The sequence below is a fragment of the Capricornis sumatraensis genome, chromosome 15 (genome assembly GCF_032405125.1).
Source record: "Capricornis sumatraensis isolate serow.1 chromosome 15, serow.2, whole genome shotgun sequence".
Lineage (NCBI taxonomy): Eukaryota > Metazoa > Chordata > Mammalia > Artiodactyla > Bovidae > Capricornis > Capricornis sumatraensis.
In genome coordinates this window covers 33453417-33468199 of record NC_091083.1, presented here as the reverse complement: position 1 = coordinate 33468199, position 14783 = coordinate 33453417, and the positions used below count along the sequence as shown (strand labels likewise).

Here is a 14783-nt window from a genome sequence, read left to right as displayed (position 1 = left end):
AATTCTTCGGCACTCAGCCTTCTTCACAGTCCAACTCTCACATCCATACATGACCACAGGAAAAACCATAGCCTTGACTAGACGGACCTTAGTCGGCAAAGTAATGTGTCTGCTTTTGAATATGCTATCTAGGTTGGTCATAACTTTTTTCCAAGGAATAAGCGTCTTTTAATTTCATGGCTGCAGTCACCATCTGCAGTGATTTTGGAGCCCCCCAAAATAAAGTCTGACACTGTTTCCACTGTTTCCCCATCTATTTCCCATGAAGTGATGGGACCGGATGCCATGATCTTTGTTTTTTGAATGTTGAGCTTTAAGCCAACTTTTTCACTCTCCTCTTTCACTTTCATCAAGATGTATTATTTGAACTTGAGAATATTTAGCAGAGAAGGCAATGGCAACCCACTCCAGTACTCTTGCCTGGAAAATCCCATGGACGGGGAGCCTGGTAGGCTGCAGTCCATGGGGTCGTGAAGAGTCGGACATGACTGAACGACTTCACTTTCACTTTTCACTTTCATGCATTGGAGAAGGAAATGGCAGCCCACTCCAGTGTTCTTGCCTGGAGAATTCCAGGGATGGCGGAGCCTGGTGGGCTGCCATCAGTGGGGTCGCACAGAGTCGGACATGACTGAAGCGACTTAGCAGCAGAGAATATTTAGTATTCCTTAATTTTAAGAATGAAGAGGAAGAAAAAATTTGAAAGGCTGTGGGGTACCATCTCTTCCTGTCTGGGTTGCTCACCCTCACTTTCTCTTTTTGATCTGAATGCTATGCCAATGATTTTCAGATTTCTTGGTCTCATGACCTTTACACTATTAAACATTATTGAGGATCCAAAAAAGCTTTTGCTTACTTGGTTTATAAGAAAATAATCACTGTTTTTTGGTTTGTTAAAAATTAAGACAGAGAAATAAGTCTAAAAGGAACTTAGACATCCCTGAGAATTCTAAGCAAAACTTGGAAACTGTAGCTATGTCTCTTCTGTGCCTGTAAGAAGCTAGTGAAAAATACAAACTATGTGTATACATGTCTTCTATTAATTTTGAATTTACAAAAATTAAAGCTTAAACAACCAACTCTTGGTTTACACCATCTAGATATTGTGCTTAAGGATACATAGTCAAATATTTACAACAAAGCAAATAAGTTGATATTATTTCATTAATTGATAAAAACATGATATCCTACAGGAAAATGGACGATACATAACCAAATAGTAAAAAGGATGTAGAATTTTATATATATGTTGTGTTTATAGTGGATATAATTTTTAACTAGAAAAAAGATTCTTTTTAGAAATATGTATGGTCCCAAATTACTGTTACAAATTCAGTTCAGTTCGGTTGCTCAGTCATGTCCGACTCTTTGCGACTCCATGAGTCGCAGCACACCAGGCCTCCCTGTTCATCACCAACTCCCGGAGTTCACTCAGACTCACGTCCATCAAGTCAGTGATGCCATCCAGCCATCTCATCCTCTGTCATCCCCTTCTCCTCCTGCCCCCAATCCCTCCCTGCATCAAAGACTTTTCCAATGAGTCAACTCTTCTCATGAGGTGGCCAAAGTACTGGAGTTTCAGCTTTAAGCATCAGTCCTTCCGAAGAAATCCCAGGGCTGATGTCCTTCAGAATGGACTGGTTGGATCTCCTTGCAGTCCAAGGGACTCTCAAGAGTCTTCTCCAACACCACAGTTCAGAAGCATCAATTCTTCGGCGCTCAGCCTTCTTCACAGTCCAACTCTCACATCCATACATGACCACTGGGAAAACCATAGCCTTGACTAGACGGACCTTAGTCGGCAAAGTAATGTGTCTGCTTTTGAATATGCTATCTAGGTTGGTCATAACTTTTTTCCAAGGAATAAGCGTCTTATAATTTCATGGCTGCAGTCACCATCTGCAGTGATTTTGGAGCCCCCCAAAATAAAGTCTGACACTGTTTCCACTGTTTCCCCATCTATTTCCCATGAAGTGATGGGACCGGATGCCAAAACCGCTAGACCATTCAGGCATGACCTAAATCAAATCCCTTATGATTATACAGTGGAAGTGAGAAATAGATTTAAGGGCCTAGATCTGATAGATAGAGTGCCTGATGAACTATGGAATGAGGTTCGTGACATTGTGCAGAAGACAGGGATCAAGACCATCCCCATGGAAAAGAAATGCAAAAAAAAAAATTACAAATTACTGTTACCCAAATTACAATTATCCTGATACTTAACGTACGTTAGCTGAAAGCTGTAGTCTATGAAAAGACTTTATTACCATTACAGTTACATTTCTGATGTGGAATAGTCTGTCTTTTCATTTTCTTTGCTTTTTTTGCTCTTTCTTATCCATTTCCATGATCATGTTGGTGATTCCCTAAAGCTTTGCATCCAGTTCTGACCTCTTTTTCTGTGTTCGTGAACCTTAATTTTAGTAATGTACCCATCTCTCTCTAGAAGTCCTCAAGGTCACTCAGTTCGACTTGTCTAAAACTAAACTCATGCTCTCTCTTCATACCACTTTAGAACCTAATTCTTTATTTTCTCTCTCAGTCAGTCACCATTTATCAGGTTCCCCAGGCTAGAAACCTTTAAGGAAGCTTTGACAAATTTTTCACCCCTTGAATACATTGATTTTTCATACTTCTTTGCCATTTCTTCTCTTTAAATTTTCTTCTTATCCTCTTCTTGGCCTGGAAAATTCCTGCGTATGCTTCAGGATTCAACTCAGATGTTAACACTTGCATGCACCTACCCTAACACAGTAAACAGATGCCCTTAACACCACTGTAAGGTGTGTGTGTTCATCTAAATAAAGAGCACAGGTTTTCTCATCTGTCTCCTTTGGTAAGCTCTTAGCCTTTTTAAGGGTTTCCCTTGTAGCTCAGTGGGTAAAGAATCTGCCTGCAATGCAGGAGACCTGGGTTCGATCCCTGGCTTGGAAGATCCCCTGGAGAAGGGAATGGCTACCCAGTCCAGTATTCTTGCCTGGAGAATCCCATGGACAGAGGAGCCTGGTGGACTACAGCCCATCAGGTTGCAAAAAGTCAGACACGACTGACTAACACTAGGCTTTGTAAACCAGGTACTGTGTTCTGTTCTTCATCATTTCCCCAGTCTTAAGCTGCTGCTTGTGTTTATTTAGAGGAGAAAGGGATGATATCAAATGTCTATCAAAAGTTAACATTGAATATAAAGTTTTATAAATGCATTTAATGTACATGTAAAGGCTCTGTTACCTAATGTAATGATATTTTGTAATGAACAGGACTATCATGATGACTTGATGTGATCTCTTAACAGTAAATATATGCTAGGCTTTTAAAGTACAATTTTGGGTGAAAGTAAACGTTTTGGTTTAGAATATATATATGTATGTGTACATATGTATTTATATTGAAGTGCTTTTCAGATCTGTATGCTAATGCATTGCTGACTTTTTTGTTGCAGAACTTCTTGGTATACATGAACAAGCTGCTGTAGGATTCTTAACCCTCATGGAAGCTTTAAGATACTGTAAGGTAAGTTGATTTTTAAGGTACTTTGAATGATTTTTATTCTCTTGTCCCCTGTTACAGAGAGCGTTTTTCTCCTATGACAGCATATTTTACTTTACTGCTGATAGTGTATACTCTCAATTCCTTTTTCATCACCCTTTCTGAACTGACAGGCTTATCAAGGATAGAGTTAAGCTGGCCAATCATGCTGAGTTTCCTATTTTTTTAGGCTCATTCCTTTTGAGGGTCAGAGGCAGAACCCACTTTGAAATAATTTATGAAAACAGATATCCATTATTGAATATAAATAAAGTTTTTTATAAACTGAGGGGAGAGAATATCCTATTTGATCTTCCATACTAACAGTATGGTTCACTGAAACAACTGGTAATAAGTATTTTGTCAGGCATAGTAAAACAATTTGTTAAATGCCTGAAATTCCAACTTTTGTCTATTTCATCTGAAAAATGATTTCACACTGAAAGAAGAAAGACCTAAGCATTTCACAGCATTAAACTCTTAACACATGTGCTAGGATTAGGAGCTGCCATGAAGCTCTCATTTGTTGATATGTATCTCATCACTTTTCCTGCATAATCTGAAATTACTATGGATATTCCAAATAGTTTTAAATGGAGTTTAAATCATTAATGATTTGCATTTAATAAAATGTTCTGATTTTGGAAAAAGAAGTAGATCTCCTCTTCTTTTCCAGTTTAGAATGGTGGTTTCATAGCAGTGGTTCGAATGGTGGTGATTATTTTTAGTAACAGTAACAGTCCTTGCCTGCCTGTCTGCCTCCCCTTCCTCATCCTCCCTCCCCTCCCTTCCTCTCCTTCCTCTGTTTCCTTGCTTTTTTACCAGACAGCATTCGTCTTTCGTGACAGCACTTGCACAGGGATGGCATGGGCATGATGATCAGATGATTTCATCCCGCCTTTACTCATTAATAGTAATTGTGCTGTCAAACAGTAGTGACTCTTACATTTTTAGTGACTTTAATTACACAAGCTAAAGCTATTCTGAGGCAGTCTAGCAACCAGGGAATAAAGCTGTGTCTCCTCCCCAACACACCCACAAACAACCATTCCTATTCCTAAAAGTGTTGACTGTGTATGCACATAAAAAAATGGTGACTAGAGTTAATGGGTGTTAATTAGCTTGATTGTGGTGATCTTTTTATAGTATATACATGTATCAAAACATCAAGTTGTCTACCTTAAATATATTTAGTTTTTGTATGTCAAAGATATTTCAGTGAAGCTGTTTTCTAAAACGTGCCTGGAGTGTGTTTTGCAGGAAGATAGAGAGTGAAGGTGATAATGTTCTGAAATCTTCACCCTGTGGCCTTAAGGCCCTGATGGTCTGGATTCTCTGTCCTCCAGCCACACTGTCTCCTGTCAGTTCTTCATACATGCCAAGCCCTTACTTCCCTGGGTTGGGAAGATCCCCTGGAGAAGGAAATGGCAACCCACTCCAGTTTTCTTGCTGGGAAATCCCATGGACAGAGGGACCTAGGTGGGATCCCTCCGTGGGATTGCAAAGAGTCAGTCATGACTTAGCTACTAAACAACAGACAACAAGCCCGTACCTGATGAATCTTTATACTTCTTTCATTTCTGCCTGGAATACTGCAGCTGAATGGATCACTCCTCTCTCCTTCAAGCCCTAACTCAGAAGGTACCTCAAAGGCCTTTTCCTGGACCATTTCCCACTGACTTTTTTTCACATTATTTTGTAGGAATAATCACTTTGTAATGACCTTTTTTTGTTGGCTTAGTTATCTTCTTTTTTTTTAATCTTGAATTTTTCTGTTGTCCTTGATGGAATATTAACTCTATGAAAGCAGTCACATTGTCTTTCTGGGTACATATTAGATGCTCAGTAAACATTTGTTGGATGAATGAGCAGACAGTTTCACCAGAATGGTGAGCTCTTCTAAATACGTGCGTTTGCTTTTCTTTAACTGTTAGGTAGAACAGAGGAATGTTTGTTTTCTGCCTACGATCATAGTGGGAAGTCATTAGCTGCTGTATATTCTCCTGTTACCCCAGTATTACTGCCTTAGTACTACCCTAGTATTACCCGTCTAGTGTTGTAGCAGTAATTGTGGTGTTTTCTAGGGTTTAAAAGATATTTCTTATGGTAGGATACAGCACACAGATGCTCAGATAGATGAAAGGCAGAACGTTTTTGTTACTTACAGCTCTAAACAAGAGAAAGCTCCAAGACAGGAAGAGAAGGAGACCTGTGGACAAGGCACCAGTAGGCTGCAGCCCTGAGGGGCAGCTTCCTATGGGAACTGGGGTGGAGTTGGCTGGGGGGCTGTGCAACCCATGCCTGGCCCGGCTGTGGGCTGGCTGGTTTGAATAGATTCAGTGGGCTCTGGGCTTGGGAGTTGTCCCTTGTTGTCTGGTACCGGGCTTCAGAGCAATTAGGGCTATGCATGGTGGCCTGGAGGGTGGGAGACGTATCAGGGAGGTTTGGACTTTATCAGCTGCCTGTTTTAAAGGAAGCTGACCAGCCCCTAGTGAGGACCTCGAAACTAAGTGAAGACAAGTATTTAAAAAGGAAGAAAGATAAAACTCTTACACTGGTGCTCATCTGTATATAATTATAGCTGTCCTTCTGAAAATATATATATACTTGGAATTATATACTTTTTATCAAACATTTAGAGAAACAGCAGTAAGGAAATAATTGTGTTGTTAATGGATTTTGTGAGTCTAAACATTTTCCTTTTCTTTGATAGTGTAGCAAATTGCCCTTTAGAGTTAAAATGATCAATTTCATATTACGTTTATCATATGCATTCATTAAGACAAAGGAAACAGTCTCTCTCATGGGCTCTCTGGCTCTCTTTCTCTCTCCCTATCTCCATGTGTGCATGTGTCTATCAGACTGTACTGAGATGAAAGGTTGACTCTGAATGCTTTGGGGTGTGCACTTTAAAAAAAAAAAATATAGAACTCCAATGCTGTAAAATTCACCATTTTAAAGTATATAATTCCGTGGGGTTTTTGGTGTATTCACAAGCCTCTGCCATCATGACCACTATCTGCTTTCAATACATTTCCTCACTCCAAGAAGATCCTCTACACCCTTTAGCTGTCACTTCCTCATTCCTTGCCAGCCCCTGGCGCCTTTTTGTGTCTGAAGCTTTGCCTCTTCTGGATAGTTCATCTAAATGGAATCGTACAGTATGTGGCCTTTCGTGTCTGGCTTCTTCTTTCGCTTAGCATAATGTTTCCATTGTTCATTCCTGTGTATTAGTACTTCTTTTTTATGACCAAATAATATTCTTTTGTATGATTTATCAATTTATATCAATTTTGTTTTTCTCTTTAGTAGTTGATGGACATTTAAATTGTTTCTGATTTTTGACTCTTATGAATAATACTGCTATAAACATTAATATATAATATTAACATAATGTATAATACTACTGTGAACATTAGTGTTTTGTGGACATGGTTCTATTTCTCTTGGGTGTGTACCCAGGAATGAAATTACTTGATCATGTGGTATCTACATAAGTTTTGGAGGAACTGGCAAACTGTTTTCCAAAGTGGGTGCACTATTTATGGCCTTTCGATTTATTTATTTTTATTATTACAAAACACTGCATGAGTTCAGCACTTATTTACCCTTTGATCCCACTGTATATGCTTTTATCCTCATTTTTTTACTTCTACCTTAACTAAACACACACACATGCCTACACACGGATACATGCACACTTTTTCTAGAAGAGGAATTAAACGATGTCTAAACTTTCCATCACAAGAGGCAGCATGATGTAATGGAGAGCTGCCACATTATGTGTCAGAAAACATGAGTTTTAATTCTGACTCTCTACTAATTAGCTGTTGAATTCAGACCAGGCACTGATCCTGTGTATCTTCCGGTTTCCTTATGTAGAATGGAAGGACTTGGCCGAAAACCTCTAAAATCCCTCAATTCTGAATCTCTGCTAAGCTTTGTCTTCTCCTTTGCCCTTTTGCTGTTATCTTCTCTGTTGTCCTCAGATCACCCTTCCTCCTCTCCTGGTTGGTCATTGCGATTAGCACATCCAGCTCATGTCTCCCATCACAGGTCAAAAGATAGTTTTACTATCCCACTGCCCTCCTAATGATCACAATAAATTTCAAAGGTGGTTGAAAGCAGGACATCATAGCGAGGCTTTTGGCTGCCTAGTGATGAATAGTTGACCCTGACTGACTGTTGCAAGTAGCCACTTGGGATTTCCCAGCTCCAGTGGGGGTTGGGGCATGGGTGAAGGTCTTCGTGAGAAAAGAAAACTCAGCAAATGTTATTGGTAAGATTACTTGTTTTTTAAGAGTCCTTGTCCATCTAACAGTGTGAATGACTGATGTGAACATGGTCAGATTTCACAAGTCAGTTTTTAACCTGTTGAATTTTAAGCTTGCTTTTTCTCTGTCACACAAAAATGATACCCTTAAATTTTCGGTGCTGTTGTTTTTATAGGTTAAGTGTGTAACCTTGAAGGCAGGCTATAAGGTATAACTTTTTAATATATTTTAGAATTAATATTGTGTAACTTTGAGTTTACTTCCTGCCATAATCAAGTGAAAGATTCTTTAATATTCCTAGATGGAAGTATATATTTTGCTTTAGAGAGATTGTTATATTGCTCTAGGTTCTTTAAAGACAAGATGTTCTTAAGGCTTTTTCTCTTATTTATTCATGTATCTACTCACTTGTTAATTTATGATTATTTTCCTGATAAAGTAATTACCATCAGATTTATAGTTTTAGAATTTGAAGTACCAAGCTGAAATTCTAGAAGTGGCCATTTTATCTAGGATCTTCAGTGAAACATGAGAATGATTCTTAGGGTTACACTAATTTCTTTTTTGCTGTGTTAAATCTGTATTATTATTATACTGGTGGAAAGATGCAGTATAAGCTTTGCCCTGACAGTCTTTATAACACTCACTTTTACATTTAGCATTTGACCTTTATGGGTAAGGCAATCTGGCGTAATCCATTATTCCATTTAAATATGAATTAGGCACTTTAGTGATGCTTCAAGGATTTGCTGGTAAATACTTAACAGGCAATATAAAATTTTTATTTTCTTGTTTTACTACCTTTGTTCTAGGTTGGCTCTTACTTGAAATCTCCAAAATTCCCTATTTGGATTGTTGGCAGTGAAACTCACCTCACTGTTTTTTTTGCCAAGGTATGCTTTGCAAGATCTCTTGTTGTTGTTGTTAAGTTTGACATCAGACAAACAGGTAATATTACGTCCATATTTAGTTTGAATCTTTATACAGAGTTCAGTGGATTGTTTCAAAATCTAAAAAGGCGATACTAAAGATCGTACTGCTTGCATGATTGTCCTGCTCTAGTTTTGGAGTCATTTCAGTCAAGTCTGTCATGATTTAGTTATAATTTCTTTATCTTTACCAACTATACAAGTTTGACTTCTGATTTTTTTTAGAAATCACTGTGTTATGATGAAAATAATTGAAATTAAATGTTTTGAGTTACTGTTTTCTAGAGGATAAAAATTGAATTTACGTGATATAAAATAGTTTTAGTTACAACATCTAGGAAAATATTTTGAAATTTATTAATAGTTCAATGATTTAGAAGTCAGTTGCTCTTTTAGAATGGAATTTTAGTATATATAGTATAACAATATCGAACTAGGTTAAATACATTTGAATATGTTTAAAATGTTTGCTCCCAGAAAACTGTTGCTAAATCAAAGGCTTTATAATCTTTCTCTTTCCACAATTGAGTGGTTTAGAGCTTTGAATTCAGAAGCCGTTGTTAGCATCCCAGCCTTGCCACTTCCTAACATGGCTCAGCCTCTTCGCCCATGTCTTTAAAATAGGGTTTAGTAATAGGATCTTGTTCTTAGGATTGTTGTCAGGCTTAAATATAAAACATTTAGCAGAACCTAGTACATGTTAAATGCCCAGTAAATCTTAGCTGTCATCGTCATCATCATCATCATCATTGCCTTTTTCATTATTCTGGTATGCCTGTGTAGACGTGCTAGATGTTGGACTAAAAGGAGAAAATAAATAATTCTGTTTGTGATGTTTTTTAATCCTGTTGCACTTTGCTGATTACTCAGCGTGCTCTTTCAGTTTGTACTTGTTACTGTTCTTTATTTGTGTCTGTTGTAAGAAGTATGAATTATATAAATTGTACTAAAGACTAAAGTGACAGTGCGAGTTTTAGTGGATCTATTTCATTATTTATTACTGTATTTACTTTTATTGTGCTGGCAAACATCCAGCAAGTGGGTTTAGTGGCAGATGCAGGCTTAACCTTTCCTTACAGGGAAAGCTATAAATACAGTTGAAAAGTACAGACCTTACTGATTTGTTGTATTTCATCTGACAGCTTTTGCTGTTCATTTCCCTCCTGAAGTAGAGAGGAAGAAGTTAAAAGCAAGTGTAACCTGCAGAAACTAAACACCTAATTCCCTGACTGAAGATTTCATCATTTGACTAATTTTAGTGTCAAGTGCTATAAATTTCCAGAAAAGGAAATCAGTTCCAGTTCACATACAGAAATGTGTTATCAAGCCAATTATTAATTATTTTTATCACAGCCCTGTTCTTTAGCATTAGGAAAACTATTAAATTCTATGAAATATAAAAGACAGATAAAATGTGTTTTTTAATTTTAACTTTTTATTTTGTGTTGGAGTATATAGCTGATTAACAATGTTGTGATAGTTTCAGGGGTGCAGCAAAGGGACTCAGCCATATATATACATGTATCCATTCTCCCTCAAACTCCCCTCCCATCCAGGCTGCCTCATAGCATTGAGCAGAGTTTCCTATGGACCTACAGAGTTTCCTGTAGGACCAAGGCCCTACAGTAGGACCTTGAAGATAAAACTGTTTTAAATCTTAAATTTTATGAGTGATATTTAAGAAATGATTTTGTTGCCAAAACAGCAGAAAAGATTTCATGGGAGATTAATACAAGCAACAGTGTCGGTTGAGCTATGTAACAGTGCAGACATTCTGTTTTCAAGCATTGATAATAGGTATGTCGAGAGTGTCGTGGGAGTACACACCTTTCTGTGAAATACACACTGCCCCCTACCTGTCCTGGTTTACTTCATTGTTCCCACTGAAGCTCCCTTCGTTGTTCCCAAGATGCACAATTGTTCCTCTCAGGCCTTTTGTCGCTTGATTCCTGGTCAGTAGTGAGCCTTGTGTAGGGCAGGGACTCTCACTGATTTTCTTATCCACAGACCTCAGCCACATGCAGTGAAAAGTTGAATTGGAGCCATGAGGTACATACATAGAGAAAAAACAGAGACCTTGCAACACCAGTTGCATGTAGGCCTCAAAACACACTCAGTGTACACTGTGGAAATCAGTCAAGACTTTTAAATGTTTGTTTGTGTTTGGCTGCGTTGGGTCTTCATTGCTGCATGTTGGCTTTTTCTAGTTGGGATGAGTTGGGGTCACCCTTCGTTGGGGTACGCCAGCTTCTCATTGCAGTGGCTTCTCTTGTTATGGAGCACAGGCTCAATAGTTGAGGCGCATGGGCTTAGTTGCCCCACAGCATGTGGGATCTTCCTGGATCAGGGATTCAACCCATGTCCCCTGCATTGGCAGGTGGATTCTTAACCACTGCACCACCAGGGAAGTCCAGTCAAGGTTTTTAAATCTGTCTTCATTTATACGCATCCTCAAAACTACTAATAATCCTAATAGGAAAGTGCACGTAAATTTAAAGTGATTATAGAAGTTTATGTTAAGATTTTAGGTTCTTCTGCTGTTATAAATTATGAAATTTGTATATTTCAAATACCTTATCTCTCTTTTAGAACTCTTAAATTGTGTGCTAATTGTTTTGACACTTAACCTCTGTGTAGTTTAGTCGCTCAGTCATGTCCGACTCTTTGCGACCTCATGGACTGCAGCACTCCAGGCTTCCCTGTCCATCAGCGTATAGGGAATTCATTAGTTTTATGAATAAAGCCTTTGCACAGATTTTCCACATTTAGGTTCCAGTGACATTTATATCTTCTAAAAATGTTTTTTCATGACTCACTCTGAAGCTTCTTAAAAGCATGGGTACTTCTTTTTCAGTGAATTTTAGAGCAATTGAATTTGGATTGCTTGCACATGGTATCTTTAAACATGTAAATAATTTTTCCCTTTGAAATAAACTGTTACAAAGCTGGAAGAACATGTAAATGGTAAATGATATTAATAATGTGCTCAGTCTCTGTCGTGTCCTACTCCTTGCAACCCCATGGACTGCAGCCCACCAGCTCCTCTCTCCATGGGGATTCTCCAGGCAAGAATACTGGAGTCGGTTACCATGCCCTCTTCCAGGGGATCTTCCCAACCTAGGGATGGAACGAACCCAGGTCTCCTGCCTCATAGGTAGATTATTTACCATCTGAGCCACCAGGGAAGTCCAGTATTAATAATACTTGATAATATTTACTGGGTTCAAATTTAAATTTTTCAAAATTTTATTCATGTAGCGTTTGCCATTTAGATAATATTGTAAACTTTGTTGGTTTTTACATTACAATAAGATCTGTTATTTGGTCACACTTTCTTGGATATTTATATATTTGAGTAAGTGATTTTGGCAGTGAATTTATTTTTGTTATTATTTTTTATTTGTTTTTGGTAGGTTTACCCACTCGTATGTTCCTGACCTGAAATAACACAATTTCCCCTCTCTCTCCCTCCCCCAAAACTTAAAGTGAATATTGATACCTTTTTCTACAAAACTTGTGTGTTTGTCAGGAAAAGTATTTTGTGTATGCTGACTTCTTTGTACTGATTATGATGAAATATTTAAAAAGCATGTTTTCAGGTCATGATTTTAAAGGCAGTCTATAATTTGGCATTATGTTGGGTTGGCCAGAAAGTTCGTTAGGCTTTTCCATAAGCTGTTACAGGAAACCCAAATGAATTTTTTGGCCAACACAATAAAATGCCTTTGAAAAGCAATAGACTTTCTCATGTGACTTATACACTGGAAGTGATTATAGTTGCAGTTCTCTTCGTTTATGTATGTACCCATTTCTTACATATTTACAGGGTTTATTTACTATGCGCCTGGCATTATGCAAGGTGCTGTGAATACAGTGGTGAGGAAAAAATAGATTAGGCGCCTGTTGTGGATGTGTGCATTCTCATGGAGGAGGCATTAATCAAAGAGTCACACTTAAAAAATTAAAGCTGTGATGGGTGCTGACAAAGCACAGGTCTCTAAAGGTGGATTAGAGGAAGATTAGGGATGTCTCCTTGAGAAATTGATGTTGAAAATGAGCCCTGAGGCATCAGTAAAATTAAGCTGCAGGGAGAGGGAAAAAAGCAGTTCCTACAAGGGAAATAGTTGGAGCAAGCAAATTACTGCAGAAGAAAGGACTGTGGTGTGAACAGCTGAGAGAAGAAGGGGAGCCCTGAGACTTGGAGGTGGGGGCAGGAGGAAGCTGCAAAGGCAGACAACCTGTGCAGCTCTCTTCTAAGAGTAAGGGCAGCCACGAGAGTTTAAAAGTCGTCGTTGGGAGTAGTTTGAGGGAGAGATAGGAAGGAAAGGAACAGGACTAAAAGTACATTTTGAAAAAAATCACTCTGGCTAACTGTAGAAAGCAGACATTGAAGGGTAGCCTAGGGATTAGATAAACAAGACTCCTGTAGTCTTCCTGGTGAGCAAAGGGTAGTTTGATCCAAGGTAACAACTGTTGACATGGATAGAAGTACAGCTGACCTTTGAACAACATGGGTTTGAACTGATTTTACATATATTTTTTTTCATTAGTAAATGCTACACAATTTCTGGTTGGGTGGATCTCCAGTTGGTTGAATCTGTGGATACAAAACCACAGATACGGAGGAACTGTGAATACACAGGGCCAATTATAAGTTTCCTGTGAGTTTTTGACTGTGCTGAGCGTCCGTGTCCCCAACCCCTGCATTGTTCAAGGATCAATTGTATATAAATTTGAGAGATTTATTCCTGAGTTGACAGAACTTGGTGATAGATTGAGATAGGTGAGGAGTGAGAAGTCTAATGAGATGTGTGTTTTTAATTAGACCGTAGACCCTCAGAAAACTCCACAGCTTTGCGCTTGTCGAACGCACCTACTCATGATTAAGGCCATTTATTTTTCTTTGGCTACATTGACAAGGTCAAGATATAGCAGTGAAACGGCCCAGCCAAAATAACTCCACAGTGAGGTTTACAGGGCCTGCCCACACAGACAGTGCTTTTTAGTCTCTCACATATTAAAAGACCACCAAGGATCATGAGACATTTGAGAAATGTTAATGTGAAGAACAGAAATCAGAACAAATAGGGAAAAGGAGCTCACAAGATTAGAGACAGTGTAGGACAATGAAGGCATCAAAAGAAAATTTCAAAAAACCAAGAACCATAAGAGAATTTGTGATGAATTCCATGAAACTGTGGAAGCCATGAGGAAAGGACATTTGAAGGACAGAAGAGAAACCGGAAACTTCCTGAAAGACAGATTGGAGAATGCCTGCCCTAGGTCGTGGCAGTAGCTTCCTGACCACCGTGCTGTGGCCCTTCATGGAGCCTAATAGCTTCTCAATTCAGCAATAGAATGAGCCCATTACATGGAGTCGCTTCATGTCACTGGCTCCCTTTGCACTAAGAGTAGAAGCCAGTGTCCTTAGAGTGACCCCCCTCGGCCCTTCCTCGGCTCATCAGACTCCCCATCACCCTGTAAGCGTGTTTCTTGCTCCTCTCCCCTCCTGCCCTGCTTGGCCACAGTGGCTTTTCCTGTACCTCCCGACGGGAAGCAAGCCCTCCACCCCTGCTCTTGCCTTTAGGATCTTGAGCAGACGTCTGTATCAAGGATTCCTCCCTACCTTCATGTCGTGCATGGCAATCCGAGCGCAGGCTGGAAAAGAATCTCCAGACAGAGCATTTCAGAAGGGAGTGATTTTATTATTAAGAACAAAGAGCTGAGATAATGAGGGCACTGTGAGCATAGCGGGCTGACCACCTGGCAGATCAGGGAGAGCTGACTTAGAACTGTGGGCCTGTTCAAGAGAAAGCCAACCCCTTTCGTGGATTAGTAGTCAGTTTCTATAGCCTCAAGACAAAATTCTTGCTGAAAGGGTGGCATTAGGTGATTGGTTAGGGTGCTATAGGGTGAGGACTCAAGTGGACATTTTTACCTAATACGGAGTCAGGGAACTGGCTGGTAAGGATGTGGGAACTCATGGCAATGGTTGCTATGGGGCTCAGTCAGTTCTGGGAGATGACCTTGGTGGGGGACTCTGTGGCCTTAG

At 39.1% G+C, this 14783-nt stretch overlaps 1 protein-coding gene across 1 annotated transcript in view; it reads left to right on the top strand.

The window, feature by feature from the left end:
* MINDY3 (MINDY lysine 48 deubiquitinase 3) overlaps positions 1-14783 on the top strand; it is an 82463-nt gene that overhangs the window by 34969 nt on the left and 32711 nt on the right. Inside the window, exons 9-10 of the mRNA XM_068987261.1 lie at positions 3443-3513; positions 8615-8695. Coding sequence (XP_068843362.1) covers positions 3443-3513; positions 8615-8695 — 152 coding nt within the window. The remainder of the gene's footprint in view (positions 1-3442; positions 3514-8614; positions 8696-14783) is intronic.